Source organism: Megalops cyprinoides, chromosome 3 (genome assembly GCF_013368585.1).
Source record: "Megalops cyprinoides isolate fMegCyp1 chromosome 3, fMegCyp1.pri, whole genome shotgun sequence".
Lineage (NCBI taxonomy): Eukaryota > Metazoa > Chordata > Actinopteri > Elopiformes > Megalopidae > Megalops > Megalops cyprinoides.
The window spans coordinates 817667-842164 of NC_050585.1; the positions used below are offsets into that span (position 1 = coordinate 817667).

General features: G+C 40.2%; 1 protein-coding gene across 1 annotated transcript in view; it reads right to left on the reverse strand.

Annotated features, from left to right (window-relative positions):
• arhgap31 (Rho GTPase activating protein 31) overlaps positions 1-24498 on the reverse strand; it is a 78236-nt gene that overhangs the window by 36720 nt on the left and 17018 nt on the right. The window contains exons 3-4 of the mRNA XM_036522970.1: positions 7643-7787; positions 462-544 (exon numbers count right to left, since the gene is read on the reverse strand). Coding sequence (XP_036378863.1) covers positions 462-544; positions 7643-7787 — 228 coding nt within the window. The remainder of the gene's footprint in view (positions 1-461; positions 545-7642; positions 7788-24498) is intronic.

The window sequence follows — 24498 nt, forward strand, 5'->3', positions numbered from 1 at the left end:
GTACCTATGGGAAAATGACTAAATGGCTGCTTAGATAGAGGTTACAGTAACACTTAATTACCTTTAAGATATCTTCAAGGTAGCTCTTATCTGATATCTATTATTTATTTTCTATCATCTAACAAAACTGCACATAGCTCACTGGTTCATCACTGACTAGCTACCTCCTCAGTACTAGTCACAGTACATATTGTTTCGGTGTAGATAGTACTTAAACATGTTATTTAAGTCCTTTATAGGAGTTAGGTCTTTAAATGTGACTTACAACAAATCACTGCGGGTGGTGCCATATTTGGCTGGGGTGCAGTTTCCAGACAGATGAACTTTCAATTTAGGGGTGTGAACATTGATGTTATTATAGGGACTGAATAGCTCTGTGAGATAACCAGGAACAATTTAAAGATTTAAAGTAAGTAACAGTATCTTGAAAATTAATTACGACAGTCTGGATTGTATATTACCTGTAGTGAGATGGAGGAAGTTCTTTGATGACATTCTGAATGCGCTGTAACTGCTCATCTTCTTCCTTAACTGAGACGGCATCCTGGAAAGAACCAAAGAATTTTTAATGTTGTAAAGAAAAATGATACATTCCTACAGCTTAAGGACAGTTGGCTTCAGCCAACATCTGCCCTTAACTTTATATCATTTCCATTTATTTGTAAACCAAATATAAGTATAAATTGCTAAAATCCAGTACATGTATTCAGAATTAAAGTTGCATCTTGTGTTGACCAGTCTACAAGTGATGAGCTGTTCAAGTTTCAAAGTCCAGCTGTTGATTTATACAAAACATTTTTGAAAATGAAATGAAATAATTTTTATTGCATCACACACGTTTCCTCATACTGTGCCATTTTTATGCAGCTGAATAATCAAAATCTAGGTGGAAGATATGACATCTACCAAGATACAGGTTGGCAGGGCATACCTTATATCTATACAGAACACTCTTCAAGATGTCCTGTAGATATAACAACAGTGATGCTCTTTTCTAAGTCCTTACAAACATTTACTTCACATTTGACCTCACATGGCCCCACTTTCCTCCCTTTTCTAACCCTAACCATTTAACTAGCTATCAATACATACGATTTGTAATTTCTGATTGATTTTCTAAATCCAGCACATCATTTCAGGAATACTGATCATATAGCCTATAATATCTTGAAATGAAAATATATTCTCATTATATAGTTGTTATTTACAGTTAAGTACTTTTTGTTATTGTCTAAATATAACTACGTCTGTTCAGTGTTGCTATTTGTAAGATACCTTAAACCATAATAGGTAATTACACAGTCATACAACGTTATCAGGAAACGTTAGCAAGCCTGCTAAGTTGACTATAGCTAGATGTGCTAGTTAATACTTAGGCTAAAGTTAACACCTGTGCTACACTAATGGTTTAATTTTGCCACCACATTTAATTGTTGGTGATCAGCACACTAGCTATTATTGTTGCTGTATTAATTTCGTTGTTATTGTGTGAGTCTAGATCTTATCTTACAAGTCTGAAAATAGGTACTGTTGTAGGATTACAAATTGCTCATTTTTATAGATCATTCCAGAGCCATGGAAGGGCAGTCAAACAGACTTTTTAAATAAGTTATTAACACACACTTGAGCAACTATATTAACAGAAACACAATAACTGGAAAAAACTGAAGGTGGCTGCATATTCCTCATTTACTTTAGATTGTCAGCACATGCCATCTTTTCCAACCCACAGGTCTGACTTACAAACGGGGGTTCTAGCTACCGTTTGAATCCGTTCTGCCCAGGTTCTGATTTTGATAGTTATTGTAAAAACGCGATGTCAGATACTTAGTGCCAGTATTTAGAACTGATACTGTTTCATGGGGATGTAAACTTTAAATATAAACACTACAAAACACTACAAAACACTACAAAATATCTGATACTTTTTTAAAGAAAAACGGGCAATATAATGCATACATAACTTTGCTTTTTGTTTAAAATGTCACAATAAATTACTTAACAATTAGGTGTTACAAACGAGATTTGAATAATATGAGAAACAGACGAGCAGTTTTTTACCAGTTGTGAGTTGAAAGGGAAAGTCTGCGTCTGAACAGTCCCCATGCACAGCAGGGTGCAATGCACTGTGTGTTGTGACACATTCCTCTCGCCACCATCATTAAAATTTTCTGTGACTTGTGCCACAGTAGACCTTCTGTCGGTTCGGACCAGACGAGACAGCCTTCATTGCCCTCATGCATCGATGAGCCTTGGGTGCCCAACACCCTGTTGCCAGTTTGTGGTTTGTTTGCACCACTGTTGGTAGGTACTCACCATTGCTGACCGGGAGCATCCCACAAGCCTTGTCATTTCAGAGATGCTCTGACCCAGTCATCTGGCCATAACAATTTGGCCCTTGTCAAAGTCGCTCAGGTCTTTACTCCTGCATCCAACATGTTGAGTACGAGAACTGATTGTTTGCTTACCATCTAATCTACCCAGACCTTGACATGTGCCCTTGTTTGGAGATGATCAACATTATTCGGTTACCTGTGAGTGGTCATAATGTTTTGGCTCATTGGTGTACATTTCGACCCCACGCCCTCGGTAATAATGCAGCGTTTCAAGTTCAACTCATGAGTCTGCCAGCCTGTTGGATCTATCGCAACTTTTATGGCCCAAATAAAACACCAGTTGGAACAATGTGAAATCGCCACTGATTATGTTGAGAGACAGATTATTTTGTGTGGTTAGTGATGGAGTAATTCAGTGCCGGTTGTTCCAAGGGAGCAAAATTGACGTTAAACGCATCCCTGAGCCCTTAGCTATGGAATCAGCAGCTGAAGATTCTTGTGATTTGCAAAATGTCACCTCAAACATTGTATTCCAGCTCAAACTAAAATCTACTAACATGTATCTGGATGGTATCTTATGCACTTATTTGGAAGTCGCTCTGGGTCTGCTAAATGACGTAATGTAATAAAATCTGGAAGAAATTAATATGTTACCTGTGACAGGAGGTTCAAGAGATGTCTAATAAGTGAGATGCAAAGTTACTGTCATTGTGGAGGAAGTCATAATCCTTACACTTGCATAGAGACTCAAAGAGTATGAGTACAATGTGTGTTGTAGAAAGGACATTTGGCTGTAGATCAAAGGCTTAATTTGTCAAGCATAACACATTTAAGTCGTCACATTTCTTCCCCCCAAAAGCGAACAAGGTTGCAAATCAAGCAAGGTGGGAGGTGTAGTTAGCTAGCAAGTTAATATTGATTGTTTGACCATTTCGGTTGTAAATAATAAAGATATTTTAAGAATTGCAGCATGTTAACATGAGTTGCATAATCACAAACATCAGTAATGTTAACTACTTTAACAATATCTGTTGTCTCTTATGTGTAGCATTAACTGGCATTCCGCTTGTCATCTTCCACAACTTGCTAACAGCCAGCCGATTCTGAGTGACTGAAATGACCACAATGACTGCTCAAAAGAAAATGCGAGCCCACTTGAATTGAAAACTTAAAATCCTACCTTCCATCTGATCATTCCAGAACCAGATCATACTTACTGCATGTGACAGTCTGAAATTAAATGAATGATCATATAACCCTATCAGCTGTTATGTGTGATGAAAAACAAAACATAAAGCTTTGAGCTTGTGAAATGAAATCATGCACATAGCTCTTTTTTTCAAATTGAAGATTCTAATTTTTAACACAAATGGTGGTTCTGTTGGTGGTCATGTAAAATGTTGTCTGAGGCACTGCTCTAGAATCTCCCATTGGTTTTAAATTGGGTTGAGATCTGGTGGCTGAGTTGGCTTGGCATAATGGTTTATTGTTATCAAACCATTCAGTGACCAGCCCTGCCCTGTGGATGGGGGCATTGTCATGCTTAAAGAGACCACTCCCATTAAGTTATAACCATATCACCATCGGATGAAGATGATTACTCAAAACTCAGACTGAACAAGCTCGTCAGGAAAGCCAGCTCTGTCATAGGTGGTGGAATTGAGCTGGACTTACTAGGGGCGCTGGCGGAGAGAAGGATGCTTAACAAGCTGGTGAGCATCCTAAACAACACCTCCCATCCTCTCCATGACGGGCTTGTGAAGATGAAGAGCACCTTCAGTGGCAGGCTGATCTCCCCAAAATGCTCCCCTGAGAGGCACAGAAGGTCGTTTCTGCCTGCATCCATCAAACTATACAACTCCTCCCCTCTCCGCTGCAACATGGGATTGACTGGCACCCCCCCACACACACACACATAATCGTTGCACATGGGACAATAACTATTCTCTAGCCATCTGGTCAGGATTTGCACTATACAGTTATCATTGTTTTGCATATTGTACAACAATAACTGTTTTCTACTGCACTTCATACTGTATAATAGCAATAACCTTACCCTTGTTACTATATGTAATATACTATGTATATAATCATAGCACATGCACGATAACTTGCATAACGCATAATTTTACAAACTTCTTTCTATTTGCTGTATTTTATATCTCTTATTTATTTTATTCAATTTATTCTTTGTTGTTTTGATGTGTGCCAGACGGTGCAGTTGTGACTCTCAAATTTCCTTCGGGATTAATAAAGTATTTCTTATTCTTATTCTTATTCTTAAAACAGCTTTGTATTTTTTGGTATTTACCTTGCCCTCTAAGAGACTCATTTGACCTAAATCATGCCAGGATTATGCACCCCACATCATAACAGACCCACTAGAATTCTCCACCATGGGTAACAAGCATTCAGGCCTCTAGGTTTCTTTTGGCATATGCCACACATGTGTCTGCATTTTATGGCACTGCTTATGTTTAAGCTTGACATATATGTAGTGGGGGGCAGTGCGGTGGTGCAAATAGGTAGCAGTACTGCCTAACATTATAGAGGTTTCAAGTTCGGGGTGCGTCTGCATTCAGTTTGTACCTTGTCCCTGTGTTCATGTGGCTTTCCTCTGGGTATTCTGGTTTTTCTACCACAGTCCAAACACATTCAGGTAATGTCAGCTGGACATGCTATATTGCCCATAGGTGTGAGTGTAAGAGTGGGTGTCAATGTGTCTGTTCAGCCTGTGATGGATTGGTGTCTTGGTCAGGGGTTGTTCTCATTAGTTGTCTACCTGGTGGCCCTGAGGTGCTTGGCCCCTTCATTGCTGCTTGCAGCTATATTTATTATTATTATTATTATTATTATTATTTGAAGCTCTTGATTTCACTTTCACATTAGATAAACACGTATTTTGTGCTGTAGCTCCACGAATTCTGGCCCTACACTCATTTTTTAGCAGAGCTGAAATTAGTAGCTCGTGTGAGCCCTGCATAAAGCCAGTAGGGTTGCAGCTAGCTGAGCAGTTTCAGTGATTATGTCATTCCCTGAGACTTGATTAAATACCATTGTTTCCAAAAGAACTAGTGGCAAATTGTCTTTAGCTCAACTGGTAATGTGGCTGGCGTAAGACTTGGAATTGGAATTGGAAATTCATTTTGACAATATATGGCCTGAAGTTTTTTGTGGCTGGTTAGGCAACATGTCTGATGTGGTCCTTCATAAAATGTGACTCTATTTCATTAGTTTGAGACTTCTAGAGCTGAAAATGCCTATGGCTCATAATTTTGTCCTCAAGTAGCAGAAAACAACACAGATACATGCACTGAAATTATTGTCACAGGCTTAAAACACACTCATAGTAACAGATTCATACTTGTACATACTTCATACTGCTTAGGCTTTTCAACATATTGATTTGTTACATGATGTGATACATTATCTGTATTGGGTTACTTCACATCACCACTGGGCAGACTCCTGAAGATTCAAACTTTATCTCTAAAAGAAAGTATATAGTCCTCAGAGGAATAAAGGAAGTAACCAAAAATATGGTGAAATGGCTGAGATGCCTGATGTTTCAAACTAAATAATTTCTAAACACAAAGCTGGTTCAAAACTAAATTTAAGTGTGACAGTTGTCACACTATTGTAACATGTGTTCATATGTTCCCTAATAATGTTAGTTTATGCAATTGTCACAGTTTTTGGACTCTTCATCCCCAAATTGGTCGGTTCTACTCAGCAACTAATCAGTAATCAGCTATTATATTACATTATCATTTAGCAGATGCTCTTATCCAGAGTGACTTACATAGTTTACAATGTTTAGATATTATCCATTAGCAGCTATGTAACTAGCTAATATTCTACTTATTTGTCTACATACTAAAAAAATGTATAATGTTAGTCTTAACAAGCAACATGACATAAAATGTTCTTCTTGGGTTTTTTAATATGCTAACAACACACACAATCACTACAACTGCCAGCATGCACTGTGACTGTCGGGGCTCAGGCAGGGACTCAGGCGCGGACCACGGGAGCTTCGGGTTCCAAGCGTCTTTACCGGAATCGTCAGGCAGATCGCTAATCCGAAAACAAGCAGGGTCGAAAACCGGGAGACAGTGGACAGAGCGAGGATCGGGAAATCGGAGCAGGCAAGGTCGGGGAACCGGACAGGCAGGCAATCAAGCGAACGAGGCAAGGAGGCAGGCAAAAACGAGGTCAGGGTACAAGCAGGGTCGAAAAACGGGAAACAGGCAGACAGAAGCATAAAGCGAACGCCGGGGACGAAACAGGAGAAAAACACTGTGACGAACTAGCAACAGGACAGGGAAAAGCAGGGAAGATATAGGGCAAGGCTGACGAGGGGATGGAAGGCAGGTGTGCAGGCAATCAGGCGGGCGGAGACCGGGCGGGGAGCGGGGCAGGAAAAACACAAGGAAAACAAAAGCACGACAGCTAAGGAGGCGGAGCACTGACAGTGACACTGCAGCTCAATTCCTTTGGACAGTTGAGTAATAACTTAATTATTATCAGTGCTATTGTGTTTTAAATATTCATGAAACATTTGGGCCTTGGAAGCCTTTGAGGGAGTTTACAACCTCTATTGTTTTGGTTCTTTCTTTACTGAGTGCATTTCTAAAGTCAGCTCACACTGTATTTAAAATAATTTCACAAATTTGAGTTTTTTGTATGCTCTTTGGTGTTTCAACCAAAACGTGTTTGAACTCCCCCGAATCGTCCAATAGCTCTCTGGCTGAAAATGTAGTGTATCACAGACATTTATTAATCATTTCATTTAGCCTCAGAGAATCCCAGTAATATTTTTCATTCTACAAGACACAAAATTCAGCTATTTTATTTTATAACTCTTACTTACTTTTTATACAACAAAATACAATGTGGCTTCTACAAGAATACCACAAGAGAGTAAATAGTAAACTAAAACCTGAAAAAATACAGATCATGTTTTTTGTTTCTGACTCTGATTTTGTCCATCCCAAATTTTAACAAGCTGTAGACTATGCCATGCTTTTCTGGTCTGGATAGCAGAAAAGTACATGATAAAATGGTTAACACTACCAATATAGGAAAACAGGGCATTTTGCTCATAAACTGGACTACAGGAAAATCAGGCAAAAAAGTCTGAAAAAAGTTTGTTTCAGCTTACTCACAGTAGCCAGCAGTAACTTCTGTCAGGGCTCTTGCATCAATGGCTTCATTGTAGCCTCACAGCTACAAGTGCCATGGTTCCACAAAGCCCACATGGGGCTACTCATCAACTCCCATACAGATGTTGAACACATACTCACCATAAATTTCTTGTAGAGTTCATAGGTCAGCAGGGGGTTAGGAAGTTCCCTGAAGTAGAGCTTGCATAATGACCCCACACAGTGAATGTCTTGCAGATAAAGCTCCCTTGTAAGGTCAGGGCTCAGCTTAGAAATAAATTCTTGCCTGCAAATACAAACACACACGGACATACACAAAGTTAATGTATAATAGCTGTGTGAAAATGTGATATGGCACAAACTGAGGATTGAACTGAGGACTATTGGCTCATTATACCAAATTGTTATTGTCTGTTTTAGTGTGAATTTCCCAGAATGACAACTTTGTATACTTTAAATTTTATCACATCATTGCACATTTAGCCTGCACTTTAAATGAAGTCTTTCCTTACCAATGAATATGCTTAAATATAGCTGCCCCTTTCCTTTTCTACCCCTTTTCCTTTTCTTTATGTAATAATTCAGTCACTTGTGACGCCTGTTTTATTGCATCATATGCAAATTTGGAAACATGGGTATGGTTCAGATTAGATTGATGCAACAATTCATGCAATGGTGAATGACATTATTACGACTCGACCCAAATAGTCAACTATTTGGATATTCGTTTGTTGGGTAGGTATGCAGTTTTCAATTTTGGGATTCGGATATGCGTTTTTTTTTTTTTTGCTAAATGTAGGCTATCAATAAAGGCAAATTGCAGTTGGGGCCCATGGGCGTGGGCTACTTATCAGTGCAGAGTCAGAGTACTTATCAGTACTATATCGTGCAGAGTCATCTGCTTGATGGTGTGTCATTCTTAATGTCATTGACCGAATAAATAACACAATAGGATATAACAGTTATACATACATATATATTTGTAAGAACTCATGGCTACATACACTATATGGACAAAACTATTCGGACGCCTGACCGTTACACCAACAGGGACTGTAATGACATTGTATTCAAATACATATACTTTAATATGGAGTTGGTCCCCCTTTTGCAGCTATAACAGCTTCCACTCTTCTTGGAAGGCTTTCCACAAGATTTTGGAGTGTTTCTGTGGGAATTTGTGCCCATTCATTCTGTAGAGCATTTATGAGGTCAGGCACTGATGTTGGACGAGAAGGCCTGGCTCGCAATCTCCGTTCCAGTTCATTCCAAAGGTGCTCGATGGGGTTGAGGTCAGGGCTCTGTGCGGGCCAGTCAAGTTCTTCCACACCGAACTCATCAAACCATGTCTTAATAGTCCTTGCTTTGTGCACTGGGGCAAAAGTTGGAATAGAAAAGGGCCTTCCCCAAACTGTTGCCACAAAGTTGGAAGCATAGCATTGTCCAAAATGTCTTGGTATGCTGAAGCATTAAGATTGCCCTTCACTGGAGATAAGGGGCCTAGCCCAAACCCTGAAAAACAGGTGTGGCCTAATACTTTACATATTGCATACATATGATAAAGTTTAATTTATCATATGTATGTACACTATTTAACCAGGCACAATAAGAGATTAACAACAATAACTAAAAAATAAAATAGAACAATTATAACAATATATAGGGTTACTTGAACACAAGCACTGCGATACCGCGACAGTCGATCTGATAACCGAGACGGCTACTAAGTGACTAACAGGCAGGTAGCGTACAGTGTGAATACACTGGACAAAGGGATGAATCACATCCCTGGCAGATCAGCGCAAGATTTCACGACGCTACTCAGGACAGTGCACAATTTAAAACTTATGAATTTTTCATTTCTGGAATTTTCCATTAAATATTTTTGGACCACAGTTTACGCGGATAAGGGGGGACAATATATCTAGCGTAGGCTATAGGCTAGGCTTAATCCTTTTTTTTCCTTAAAGGAGAAAAGGCGTGTAGCTTACCTTGTGTTGTTATTGCGCATCACCTTCTGTGTTCTGCATTTAACAGTAAACAAGTATTTACTTTGTTTGAAAACTGTGTCATCTTTGTCATTTAAAAAGCAACAATATTCCTAAAAATGGCCTAACAATAAAGCTTATTTACGTTACACTAAAATCAGGATAAATGAAGTAATTTGTAAAAAAAGGTGATGCGCTGTTGAGCCACCCTAAATCACCGCAGGGGAAATTCCTTCACCATGACAGTCCTAATCTCAACATGTCAGCAATGGTTTTCTTTCTCCTACCCAAGCTAATTATGGCCAATGAAGGTAATTATCTAGAAAGTATTTATATGATGTATCTGAGATACGTCAATTAAATAAATCTACCATTAGAATGTTTAATATTAATATGTTACTATATTTTATTCTGTAAAAATACAGGATTGCTCCCATATTTAAGTGTAAGGCACTTATGGCATCATTAGAAATCTGTTTCTACTGCTTTCCCCATAGATCAAGTTCCTGGCGAGCCTGTCCCTAGCCTGAACCAATCAAATCAGGTGTTTCTTTTGGCACAATGAGTGGAGGGAATGTTGAAACAAAGTTAACTCTGTGTCATGTGGATAAAATTAACTCTACAAGCAATGTTTTGGATATAAAGGAAATTATAAGTAGGGACAATTTCAGTTCCTAATTATTGGTTGGGTCACATATGTCTGGTCCCAACCAAAATCGATCACAATAGTAACGACACACAGAAGAGACAGAATTATAGAAATATACGAGTTGTTCCGGAATGACTGCCTTAAACAATTACAGGTATCTAAAATATTTTTTACTTTAGATCTTAACTTCAGACAATGACACCATTTCATCCTATCCAATTGTTTTTTTGTAAAGTGTTCTACAATCAAGGAGCACAGGCTAAGGAGCTAAGCTTTCCCATCACTGTTCAGACCCTAAAAAGAATGCCTGTGGATGCAAGACCATAAGTCTGATAATTTTTCAAAAAGGAAGAATGGTATAAAGAGAGCAACCCATTTTGCCATGTTGTACAGATCACAGTTATGGATTAATGGTCTGGCACTTGTTACAAGTTTGATGATACACTGTGTCTAGAACCTTTAGTGCATTGGGTTCTGCTTGTATGTAAATAATAACCATAATGTAATACGGATAAGAAAATGCCTTGCACAATGACCTTACTGACATTGAAAAACATTGTTTATTCCTAAAGTAAAAACTTAGCTTCAGTTTCTTAGACAACTATCAATATGTTGTTTAAAATTCCAGTTCATTCATCCAAACCAAAAGCTGAAATGCACATAGAACACATTTTCAATAAGTTGGCCATAAAAATGTGCTTCAATTTGTGTGTAGTAAGAGTACAGAAAACATGAATCGAGATTTCCTTGGAGTTAGCACCAGTTTCAGATGGAAAAAGTTGATATTGAAATAAATAAATGCTAGTTGCAGATCCTAAAAAGCCACTTGAATCTTCGATACTCTCAAATAAATGAATGTCATAAGCATATAAGTGAAGTTTGGCAGATGCCAGGGGTAGGACTACACGCACTCCTCACACATGCACACTTTTTGTTTTATTTGGCCCATGCCACAACATAGCAGCCGGAGGCAGAGGCAGGTAGCAGCCTTTAGATTATTGTCATTTAGCAAACACTCTTAACCACAGTGACTTACAGTTTTATCCATTTATACAGATATTTATTTATATTGATATAGATGTTTACTGCGGCAATTGTGGGGTAAGTACCTTGGGGTGTACCTCCAAGGGTACAGGAGCAGTGCCCCAGTGTGGAATTGAACCAGCAACCTTTTGGTTAAGAGCCCTGCCCCTAAGAGCTGCTCCTTGCCACTACACAATACTGCTGACCATAAAATGCATGAAAATGTGAACTACTGACTGGCAGAGGAGGGAGAGAAAACTTGGTGGGCATCTTTGAATATTACAGAGACATTGGGACTAGTGTGGATGTAGTCTGAATGGGGAGATCAGTGTTCAGCATTTGTTGGGGGCTTACAACAATTTAGTTGTTTCTGCCAATTGTTTTTAGTTTTGTTGTTTCTCTCAGGATGCCATTATACAGTTCTTATTGGAGACCTACCATGACTGGAGCATGAGGTCATTTTTATGTGGTGTTTTGGCTCACTGGGACTCACAAGACTGCTTATTTTCAAAGCCATTGAGTTGGGCCAATGAAGCCGGGCATTGGGTTGTAGTGTGATCTCTCAGTGTAGCTGTGAGCTGTTTACACACAACCTTCTTCATTTCCTGAAGATGGCCATAAGAGCCACAGGTCACAAGTCACTCATGTCCATGGCCTTGGGGTTCATGGGGACAGAAATGATGTTATTCAGGTTAGTGGGACAAAGGTTGTGTCTAAGCACAACTGGAAAAGTCTGGCAAACACATTCTCAAGTTTTTTCCACCAATCCTTTAAAACTTAAGGATCTTAAAGCCACCCAGATGCCTTATGGGGATTCACCTTGTAGAAGACAGCCACCACCCCCATCTCTGAAACTGCGATAGCTGGTCCATCAGTTAGGGTGATAGAGTATTTCTCCCTTGGGTCACGGGCTTGGTCAACTCCATCATAAAAATATTTAGTTTGTTTGCAACCTGGGTGGGATTGGGGCACTGAATGACCTGTTTACTCAATGACCTCTCCATCATTGTTGCAACCCCTCCATGCATCTTTAACATTGCCTGAGATCAACTTCTCCTCAATTCTGTCCTTTTAGGCAAATTGAGCTTTTCTCAACTTGCTTTGGAGAGCCCTGTTCACTGTTCACTACTTTGACTTTTTCTGTTTTCATCTGTTGGAAGGCATATGTTTTTGAATCAGACAGTTTTTAGATTGTTATTGATCCATGGGCTGTTTGGGTACACCTTTGCAGATTAAGTAGTAATGACTAATTCAGTACAAAATTGCTAATAACATGTTATCATCATGCCCACTAAAGAAAACATCCCAGTCAGTAATGTCAAAAAAGCCTTTAAATTTCTCCACTGCATCATTACATTATGAGTAATCCGAATGGGATGAACCCCCACTCTTTTCCTATACCTTGGGTATGGGTGCACAGTGTTATGATCTTCAACAGCCCAATGGTGGGCAGTACTTAGAGATAAATACATTGGGTATATAACCATAGCATGATTCCAGCATTATGTTCATCCCAGTTTGGGAGGACACGTATTGCTCCATATTAGGCAGGAGGGATGTAACCAGCATAAATACAGGTTTATCACCCATCAATGTGTATAGCTGTGTAGCCCTCCAAGTTGATATCCTTGATGTCCATCGTTAACTATGCCTCTGTAAGGCAGAAAAGTTAATCCTCATGGTGCCTTGTCAGTGCTGTTACCTTGTTTATTTTGTTAGGCAGGAAACACACATTAGAGAGTATGGTAGCAGGTAGTGGAAGTCTGCTGTTTCCTCTTTTCAATATGTTGCATATCCCTCCCCTTGATCTTTGCTTTCTCTTGTTCTTATGTTTGGATGTAGCTCTATTTTACAAAATACATGCAGGTTTCTTGCCCCTCCTGCTCCAGTCCCTGAACTGGTGCATACCACAAACACAGCAGTTAGATCATGGTGTATAGGACCTGGGTTTCCATGGCATGTGGCTTTGCGATAACTGCACATAACAGGTCTGTGAAAAAAAAAGACCATATATCACATATTGATCATAATTTAGAATTAGTGTTATCGCTATACACTTACAGACAGCATAAAGAAACAAACAATTGAGCCAAAAGTACAAAGCAAGAGTTGATGGGCAGAATCACACCCCTCCCCCTTTACTACAATCAACACAATTTGTAGAAATAGACCTAATGTAAATGACTAAAATTCTCTGAACCCTGTTAATATTGAGACAAAATCACATTATGATTAATATCAGTATCACATGGAAAAGCAGCTGCCCTGATATTACTGTTAGATAAGAGCAAACAAAAACAGGAAAATTTACACAGTATGGAGGATAACAAGGCAGCTAGGTCCACCACACTGAGGCATTTGGAAATAGACTAATGTGTACCAGTGTACCAATCCATGTGTCTTTGCAAGCCTCAAGATTCAAGATTTTCAAGATTCTCCTATTCAAGATAACAGTTTCCCAGTGCTTTGGTAGGATAAACCAGTTGGAACATTTGCACATCTCCAGTATGTTTTATTCACCTTTTTAGAGCTTCTTCTAAACAAAAGTTGAAGAAAAAGCAATATGAGCAGCTTTTATGATTGCATGTGTAGGTGGTGCATGGGTTTGCACTGTTTTTGCAACACATGGACAGAATCAGCAATCATTTGGTAATCCCTTCTTGCCCCCTGCCCTTACTCCTCTTGCCATTCTAGTTTATAATTGATGCCTTTGTATTGCATGTCTGCCAGTTTTGTTGTCAGACTGCAAGTGTAAGGAAGCGTCCATTTTTGCTGAACTCCACATCTGGCAAAATGTATGGACTCCATAACATTAATGGTGATATTGCACTGGTGGGGGTCACTGCTGCCAATGTGGTGGAGTACACCTGAAGTTTACCTGAAGAATACTTTTACCTGAGTTTTCAATGCTCTTATTGTGTTTCTGTTAAAGTGGCTGATTATTGTCATTTTATAGACAATCTAAACAACAATGTGTAGATCAAGAATTAGAAAAGCAAAACCATTTATAACAACTATTAATAAAAAGTACTAGGTGGTTATTACTTCCTCCAACTTGTGTTATGTTACTTCTCTGCAATCTCTCAATAGAGGGTATGCATTGACGTCACTTTCCCGCCGGAATACGCCCGCTCAGTTGGACTGAGTGGCAAAACATCCTGCAACATCACTGCGTTTAGTACAGGAAACTGTGAAACCAGGAGTAAAACAAATGATTATCTGCTTAAATTAAAGGCAGTTGGACTCGACAGTGATCCTTACAATTTACCAAAAAACCAGTGGTCCATGGACATTGACATGTGGCGAGGAATCGGGTTTCCTGACACTTATATGTAGGCTACCTGATCTCGATGCCGGGGAAATAGGCTACACAAAGCAAAGCCTGAAGGCGTACAAAAGCTCGGACATTCTAAAACGCTTAACGTGGCTTAATGTACCAAAACTGAGATCAATGATCACCAAATTTCTCTCGGACATCTCTTGTCAGAAACGTTATCTCACATTAAGCGTTTTCCCCTCCATTGATGTCCATTATAAGGAAAAAGCTTAACGTGGCTTAATGTCTCAAAACAGCGATCAATGACCACCAAATTTGTCTGACATCTCACATGTCATAAACACTATCTCCTATCAAAAAAGCAAAACTCTCCATTGACGCCCATAATAAGGAAAACGCTTCGTAGCTTAATTTCCCAAAAAGCGATCAACTAACAAAAAAGCAAAACTGGGAGGACAGCGCTTAACATAACGTCGGCCTAACTACCATATTCCTTGGATTATAGTTTTGCTTTTTTGTTAGAGTTGCACAAATATTTTTATTTTATTCCAACTTTTATTTGGAAAACTGTAAGCCAGGCTACACGCCTGGATTCCAGTTGTTTCTGCAAATTGCAGCAATCCATTTGTTTCGGCAGTCTGTAAAAAGATAGCTCCGATTTCTTGTTGAATCTACTTGTACAGTCAATCGCACAACAGCTCTTTCCTATTTTAGATGTGTTTTTGTGTTTTCGCGGCATTCAAGCTGAACGCTAATGCTGCCACTCAGTGGATGTAACCGGCAGTGGCTTCACCCGCTGTGATGTCACGTGCATAACCTCTATTTCAAACACTGCTTGACATTATAGGGAGAGATCAGGGCGGTAGAATATGTAATTTATTAATGTGAAGCATTAAAAACCAACTCCCCTTCAGTTTTTTTTATAACTGTATCAACCAATATTGTGAATATTATCATGTAAATGTGATATCCATACATTACTGCTTCTGGCAAGTCACTGAAACAATGACAGTGGAGTGTGTCCAAAATGCGGTACCAAAAACACCCTTCCCCCAATCTGCAAATACAGTGTATATAGGACAGTACTGTATTTGCAACATGCATGGACTTCCTCACTTGCTTGCTTGGATTGGGAGCTCCTTCATTATCAGTACTTTGTCATGTGCTTTACTCTGTCTTTTGGAAAAAAGAAAACTGTAACATCAATGAATATTTATTAGTTCATTTCATCTATGCCGCCACAGTGGCAGCAGTGGGAGATGTGACAAATTAAACTGTTGCACTGTGCCCAGGGTCTCTCTCGTCCTAAATCAGGCTTTATGTAATAAAAAAGACTAATGGAGGCTAATTTTGGCTGCATCCCAATTTTTTTCTCACTTGCTCTTAGCATTTCCCCTCAAAATTCCACATGGTCAAGGATGCCCCAGATGAGAAACAGGAACTTGCACTTGATTGCTTACTTCAACCAAATATGTTTGACCAGGAGTTCTTCCGTCTGTTAGCCCAGGGCGTGCATTTGGGCTCACAGTTCTTTGTTAATTTTTCAAAAGTTTCCTTCATTGGCAGCAGTCCTGAAAAGTTCCATATTGTTAAATAAAGGTTAACCAAAGATGGTATTGAATTACTGTATGAATTAATGCTTCTCACACAAAATAACAAAAACAATGGTTACATTTGGCCAAGTGGTTCTCATGTATTTTAATTAGAAGTGAACAGACATTGTAATAAATGACTTTTCAGCTGGATTTCACATTTGAAACTAATATGAATGCTCTTGATATTCATCAAACCTGGAAGGTTGCACCTACCTACCTGAACTCACTACTACAAGCCTGTGTTCCCTCTTGACTACTACACTCTGCTACCGAAAGGTGGTTAGTGATCCTGTCGCATAGCGACACAAAGGCACCGTCCAAAACTTTCTCAGCTGTTGTCCCCCAATGGTGGAATGAAATACCACACTTTATCTGTTCTGGCGAGTCCCTCTCTGTTTTCAGAAAACATCTGAAGACACAGCTCTTCTGCTCTCAACTGAGAACCTGAAACACTACCTATCTCTACCACCTAGCTTGTACCTTGTCTGGCCAACCACTGAAACCTGGTCATGCAGTGCTTCTAATATTGTTGACTCTTTACAGTTTTTGGCTTGTGTTGTACTCCACCTCACTGGTAGGTCACTTTGGATAAAAGTGTCTGGCAAATGAATACATTTAAATGAATGTAAATGTAAATGCACCTGTTGATGTAGTGTGTGAAGGAGAGCCTTCACCACCTCTCCCTAAGGATTATGTGCAATAATTATGTGCACCTGTTGGCAATTTGTAAGGGAACTAGCTGATTGGATAAGGAGCCACACCTGACTGATTGAGGCCTGACTAAATGCAGGTGTGGCTGGGGAGCAGGGAGGGGTTCACTTTATCCCTGCTGCTGTTTGTATGTGGGCTGGTTTCCTTGGTTTCTTTCATCATCATCATCATCATCATCATCATCATCACCTTTATTTGTCAGACTCATGTCCACACAAACACAAGACAGACATAACATACAACATACATAAAAAAGGAGTATTGCACTTCTTATAAAAGACACTTGTACCAGTATTTCCACATAGATGACTGGTAGTGTAGCGCACTAAATCTAGGATTTGACAGCATCAAAACAAGGTTGTTCTGGGAGTTGTTCAAGCGACAAATAAATTTGTACATCAAATTTCTCATCAATGCCTGAAAGGTACTGACATGTGCATTACAAAACATGTCACTTGCACTACAGGACCTGGGTTTCTTGAGCAATATCCTCAGAGAATCATTATGAGCAACCTGAAGCTTCTGCATACTAGCTCTTTTAAATTTACACCATAGGGGAGCAGTATACAGAGGGGTACAGTAAGCTTTAAAGAGATTAATCTTTACATCAACTGAGCACATGTGGATTTTCCTTGTCAGAATGTTAGCTTGGGCATATAATATATATATTATATATAACTATATGTATCATCAATATATCATCATCATCGCAGAACTGATCTGTGATGTAGTGACCCAAATATTTTTGTTTTATTACAGACACTTAACATTTGTCCTGACAGATAAAAGTCTGGAAAACAAAGTTCTTTGTCCCCTTTTGTCCTACATATTAAGACAACACTCTTTCTAGCATTATATTGCACATCATATGTCAGCCCACAGTCAGAACATATTCAGCAGTTGCTGAAAGCCAGCACTGCTAGGAGAGAGAATGGCCAGATCATCAGCATACATGAAATGATTTACCAGGGTGTTACCAATCATACAGCCAGTTTTACAGTTGCTTAGTTGGTTGGACAACTCGTCCATGTACAGGTTAAAGAGGGCTGGTGAAAGTAGCCCCCCCGGCGCACCCCATTACTAACACATTTACATTTACATTTACATTTATTTAGCAGACGCTTTTATCCAAAACGACGTACAAAAGTGCATACAGTAAGTATAGCGACAGTACGGGGACAGTATGTGTACAGTTCCACAATGTGACAGTTCTCAGCTGAGAGCAAGGTCTGTTTGAGGACACAGTACTATCAGATTTGTACAACTACAGTGTATAGGGCAACTAATACGATACACCTTCAAACAGCAAAGGAAGCAGAGATTGTATTATCCCATTTAACCTGCATTCTCTGGTTAGAGTACCAATAGGCCAGGATTCTTATAATGCTGTCAGGGACACCCCTTTGATTCAATTTCTTAAATAACTTAAAGTGATTGACTCGATCAAATGCCTTAGAGGCATCAATAAACCCTACTAACACAGAGGAGTTTTGTCTTAGGTACATCTGTGCTGCCTCCTTCAGGGCATAAATACACAAATCGGTTCCAAGCTTGGTTTTAAAACCAAACTGATTATCCGTTGTACAAATACACAGACAATCAAGCAATATCTTTTCCAGGACCTTAGATATTACACTAGCCTGTGGTTATCGGGCGCCATAAGATAGCCACACCTCCTGCTATCCGTCCTCTCGCTATACCCATAGTAAGATCTACTGTGGATTCCCCAGCTCCATGGAAACTGTCATTAAGAGAGTTCAAATTTCCCAAATCCTGTTTGGATAAGAAGGTTTCTTGAAGACATAAAATGTCGCATTTTAGCAGCAAATTATCTACAACCATATGTCGTGCTCTGTCTCCTGCGCTATTTCCAACACGCAGTCCCCAACAATTATAGGATATAACCCGCATTGATCACAGAGACAGTGCAGCTACCGCTCCAACAGACCCCGTTGCTCAGCCCTCAAACGTCGGCCTTGTTTTACTACCAAGCTCCATTTCGGTGAATTTAAAAGCAGCAGTACCTTTAGGATTCTCATTCACTGTGACAGCCTCCACATTCATCCCAGCACAGTCCTCATGGGCCGCCTTCGTAGACAATGCTGAAGCCGGGACATTGGTGGGGGAATTACCGAGGTCCATAGAAACAGGGGAGCCTGCAGGCGCAGTCAACTCACTGGATGTATCCACAGTTGAGGCGCCAATCGGTGCACTGGCGCTAGAGATCCCAGCTGCATTAGACATGTCCATGCTGTGCCTTTCACCACTACAGGACACCAGATGACGTTCCATTACGGCAACTCTGCAATCAATGGTGGAGGTAACAGTACGCAAATCCTCCCTGACATCAGCTTGGAGTTTAACTGCCTGCGCGCAAATCTCACTATGCAGACGCTCCATCTGGCAGAGTAGGTTGGAGACAACCATGCTGTTGAACGTCACAGGCGGCAACTCATCCAGGTAGTGGGAAACAAAGTGTGGGATGTTTTCCCCGCACTCATTTAATACTTTTAAGCAACTTTTGATGTTATTGACATCTATCTGGTTGCCTTTAAAGGCCACATACCGTTAATTTGTGTTAGTTACTACTGTTTTTTACTGTTTTTGGTAAGTTTTACTCCTTCTGTTAATTTATGTGTAGAACATTGACCAGCTCTGTCACATTTGGTGTAAGAAGTGGGACAGTACTTCCTGCTACAAAGGAGTGACCCACCATTTTGATTTTTGATACTGACAAGAGAAAGCAGAAGGGGGAAAGCTAACCAGGAGAACCAGAAGACAAGACGAGGCAAGGTAGCCATTGGGGCATTGGAAGAGGACAGAGAGGAACTATTCCGGGGACTGCTGACCTGTGGGGCCCGGTTTGGCGCATTGCTCGGGGAGCCCTCGGGTACTGGCGAGGCCAGGGGGGGAGCTGGTGCAGGGGAAGCAGGAGGGGAACAGTTCAGGAGACCGGAAGGGGAACGGCCAGGGACCAGCCAGAGACCACCCTGTAGTCCTTGGTTGGGGTAGCTTGGGAGCCCCAGAGAAGGCTGGATAGAACCAGTGGAGAGAGCTACATTGCCCAGGATGGAAAGGGGGGAGTGCTTGTCTGCAAGGCTGGTAGGAAGTTATCTGCTGTCCAGTGGTCCTGTCAGGAGGGACCCACAATGGAGGTGTCAAGGCCTACTGTGTATGGACAGTCCTGGGACATTTTATGGGAGCTGAGTTCTGGCTGTCTCATTTTTTGTTTTACTCCTTCTGTTAATTTATGTGTAGAGCATTGGCCAGCTCTGTCACACAGTGCAATGCAAGCAGGTCAAGGACATTGGGCAGTGCCCATGGCCCAATTTGGACCCTGATATGTAACTTAAGGTCTCTGGTTTGGAACCAGACATTTACTCTGTCATGTCTCATCAACTGGGAGAGAACGGGCTGAGTGTAGTGACAATGGTTTAGCCACTTTTTAAGGAAAATAATAAGATTGATAATTTTGAGAAGAGCATTCTCTTTTCTCCATGTGGAGCATCGGACATCCACAGTTCTCTTCCAACTGTTTGTCTTTTGCAGCTCTTTGTGCCTCGACATAGCCACGACAAATTCATGATGTTATGTAGCTGTGCAAATGTAGAGCACACCTTTTGAAGTCTTCTGTGGATGTCTTTTTGAGCTCCATTGTCTTTGCTTATCAGGCTTCCCAAATATACAAAGTCAGCAGTGATGTCAAGTGGCTCACCATTAATGGTGGGTGTACTAATGGCGGAATTGATGTACATCACTTTTGTTTTTGTGACATTTACGTTGAGACCAGTTTGGTGTGAAAACTTGGTTAGTCTGTTTGTCCTCTCTTGCAGGTGTTGCTGAGTAGCAGACAGGACAGCTAAATCATCAGTGAAGTCAAGGTTCTCAAGCTGAGAGAATGGGGTCCATTGGATGTTGTTTTCCTCATAATTGAGTGTATAAGCACCAAGAGGAGAATGAGGGATAGGAGACAGTCTTGGCACACTCTAGATGTCACAGAAACCCAAGGTGACAAGCTGGTGTCAGTAACAACACTGTATTGGAAGTGTTCCTAGAAGAGCCCTATTATACTTTACGTTTCTAGATGTCACAGAAACCCAAGGTGACAAGCTGGTGTCAGTAACAACACTGTATTGGAAGTGTTCCTAGAAGAGCCCTATTATACTTATCATTTTAGGGGGAATGTCATAAAATTGCAAGATCTGCCATAGGGTTTCCCAACATAAACTGTTGAAGGCTTTTTTGAAGTCATTGTAGTTGACAAAGAGGGGGACATTCCATTCAATACATTGTTCAATGATGTTTCTCAATGCAAAGATTTAGTCTATACACTCTCTGCCTTCAAAGAATGCAGCTTGTTCTTGATGGAGTTTGTTGTCAATAGCTTAATCTATTTGACCCAATAGAACTCTGCAAAAGACTTTGCTTGGTAAAGACAGCAATGTGATCCCACGCCGTCATTATCGCATTCCTGGAGTTTGCCTTTTTTAGGGATCTTGATAATTAGACCTTTGCACCAGTCTTCAGGGATGGTACTTTTGATGGGGACTGAGGGTTTCTTTTTTCCATTGAGGCTTTTTGTGATTTTATAAAGAATACTTAATACTTAATACTCCCTAAGCAGAGGCTTCCTCAGCTAAGGCATCAATGTAGGATATTTTGTTTTGCCTATCACTTTTATATATTTCTTTGTGATTTAGCAGTTAGAATATTTTCTTTCAGCTCTTTCTGCTCATTGACTTTTTGCTAGATGTTATCCATTCTTTTTGATACTTCTTCTTCTTAGTGCCCAAGATTTTCACAGCTGACTCAACATATGTTGTTTTTATGGAGGCTCAGTGCTGTTCCACATCTGGGTTTTCAGTCTTAACCACTTCAGAGAGTACCGAAAAGAGATTATTCAGCTTGATTACAAATTCCTTAAGTACTGAGGGACACTTTAGCCTTGACATGCCAAGATGTTTATGATGGTCTAGTTGTTTTGGAGTTTTATGCAACTTTAGCTTCACAAGTGCACACAACAGATGGTGATCACTTGCAACATCAGCACCATGGCAGACCCGGACATCTTGAAGAGAGCCTTGCCGTCAACCATTGATATGATCAATCTGGTTGTTCGTCTTCATAGCTGGTGAAATCCAGATCAGTTTGTGAATATCTTTGTGTGGGAAGATGGCACTTCCAATTACAAGTTTGTTGTGGTAGCAAAATCTGACCAATCATTCTCCATTGTCATTTGCTTCTCCACACTGATAGTTTCTCTTTGTTCTTGGGGTTAGGCTATTGTCACTCCCAACTTTAGCATTGATGTCCCCCATCATGATTAGCATATCATGAATAGGGATAACGTGAGACCACAGACTGTAATTGGTCATACCAGTCATCTTTGATGTCTGGCTCAATGTCGTTAGTTGGAGCATAACATTGTAAGATGGTTAGTTTACAACGTCTTGCATAGAAGCTTGCAAGCAACAATTGAGGACTAATAGGCTCCCATTCAATCAAGGTGTTTGGCCTCTTGTTTTGAATAATTAAGGCTACACCACGGGTATGGGATGATTCATGGTCTGTGAACAGAATTTCAGATCCCTCGTCATGGGTAATTCACCCAGAACAAGCCCATCTACACTCGTCTATTCCAAGTAAATCTAGCTGGTATATTTTCATCTCCTTGATGACCTGTGCAGTCTTTGACATTTTGTTCCTTGTTCTGACATTCCATGTTCCAATCTTCGTAGTGTATTTTCATCAAATTAAACTCTTTGCGCATCTGGTTTCCCGACGGCTTTGGCCAGATGCGGTCATACCGCCATTGGATTGGCTCAAGTCTACATTGGACCTTTCAGTAGTTTGTAGAAATATTGTATCAATATCTGTAACAGTTACTTTTACTATGATAGGGTTGTTAACCCTATGCAAAATCCCCAACCTGGAGCACCAGTTGCTATGCATTTATGGGACAGGGATGCAAAACTCCCTGAGGGTCAAAGGCACACTTTTTTGCATACCCCACATTTTCATCAAGCAGAAACTAAAAAGCCATGACAACTCTGGGCTAGGTCCAATGTATCATTGCATTGGGAGGATAAAGCCTGAATCAAACACACAGGTCATAAAACTTTCTCAGTAATCATTTTTTTCACTCCTTATAGTACAGTGAAAGAATGCCATGTCCGGGCGAGTAGAAATCTGAGAGTGTTTTTGAAGCCCATTTATTCCAATAGATGAAATGTGATGTGTATGTTTGAAGTTGAAGATGATATAATTTATGAAATACAATCTTTACTTGATTGAAACAACCACTACTTGTGCAAGGAAACTTTCTCTGTGTGTCTCACTGATATCTATATGGATGCTTGAGAGAAGGCTTGAATTAACAGCAACTTGTCAGGGTACAGTACAGGTACAGATGAGTACAGGCAGTTTGAAGTAGTGTGTTTGAAAACCTTGCCTATGTACAGGTCAAGTTAAAAACTGAGATGTATGTGAAAATTTCCAGTTTTTTGGGCTTTTTCTCACTCTTAACTTTGGATTAAGTCAGAATGTTTGATTTGGAATTAGTGTTAATGTCAGCGGTGCTTGGTTTAATATAGTTCTGGAGAGGTATTATTTGTCAAATGTCTATGTATTAGTTAATCCATACTAATAATTTATATTATGCTCTATATATAGGATTATTAATATTCTAAGATGTATCTCATCTGACCTCTCTATGCACTTTTACCAGCTGACTGGGAAGAGGCTGTACAAACCCAAGAGTTGTAGTTCATCTGGCACTGTTTGTCTTCCCATGGTTTTTCATATTATTATGCTGGTGATTCCAACTGTCACTCTCCTTTCCCAAATCTGACACAGCTGTCATCATGCATCTTGGCTTGCCTTTTGGAAATTTTTGCAAATTTTTGAAAAATAAAAAACTGAAATATCACATTGACATAAGTATTCAGACCCTTTGCTATGACACTTGAAATTTAGCTCAGGTGCATCCCATTTCTCTTGATCATGTTTGAGATGTTTCTACACCTTGATTGGAGTCTACCTGTGGTAAATTCCATTGATTGGAAATGATTTGGAAAGGCACACACCTGTCTTTCTAAGGTCTCTCAACTGAAAATGCATATTACAGCAAAACCCAAGCCATGAGGTCAGAGCAACTGCCTGTAGAGCTCAAAGACAGGATTGTGTCGAGGCACAGATCTGGGGAAGGCTACAAAAAAAACCTGTTGCATTGAAGGTTCCCAAGAGCACAGTGGCCTCCATAATTCTTAAATGGAAGAAGTTTGGAACAATTAGGACTCTTTCTAGAGCTGGCCGCCAAACTGAGCGATCGGGGAGATGGGCCTTGGTAAGAGAGGTGACCAAGATCCTGATGGTCACTCTGGCTGAGATCCAGAGATCTTGTGTGGAGATGGGAGAAACTTCCAGAAGGACAACCATCACTGTAACACTCCACCGATCTGGGCCGATCTCCACCGATTATGGTAGAGTGGCCAGACGGAGGCCTCTCCTCAGTGAAAGACACATGAAAGCCCACTTGGAGTTTGCAAAAAAGCACCTCAAGGACTCTTAGACTGTTAGACACAAGATTCTCTGGTCTGATGAAACCAAGATTGAACTGTCTGGCCTCAATTCTAAGTGTCATATCTGGAAGAAACCAGGCACCACTCATCACATGTGCAATACTATCCCAACGGTGAAGCATGGTGGTGGCAGCATCATGCTATGGGGGTGTTTTTCAGTGGCAGGGACTGGGA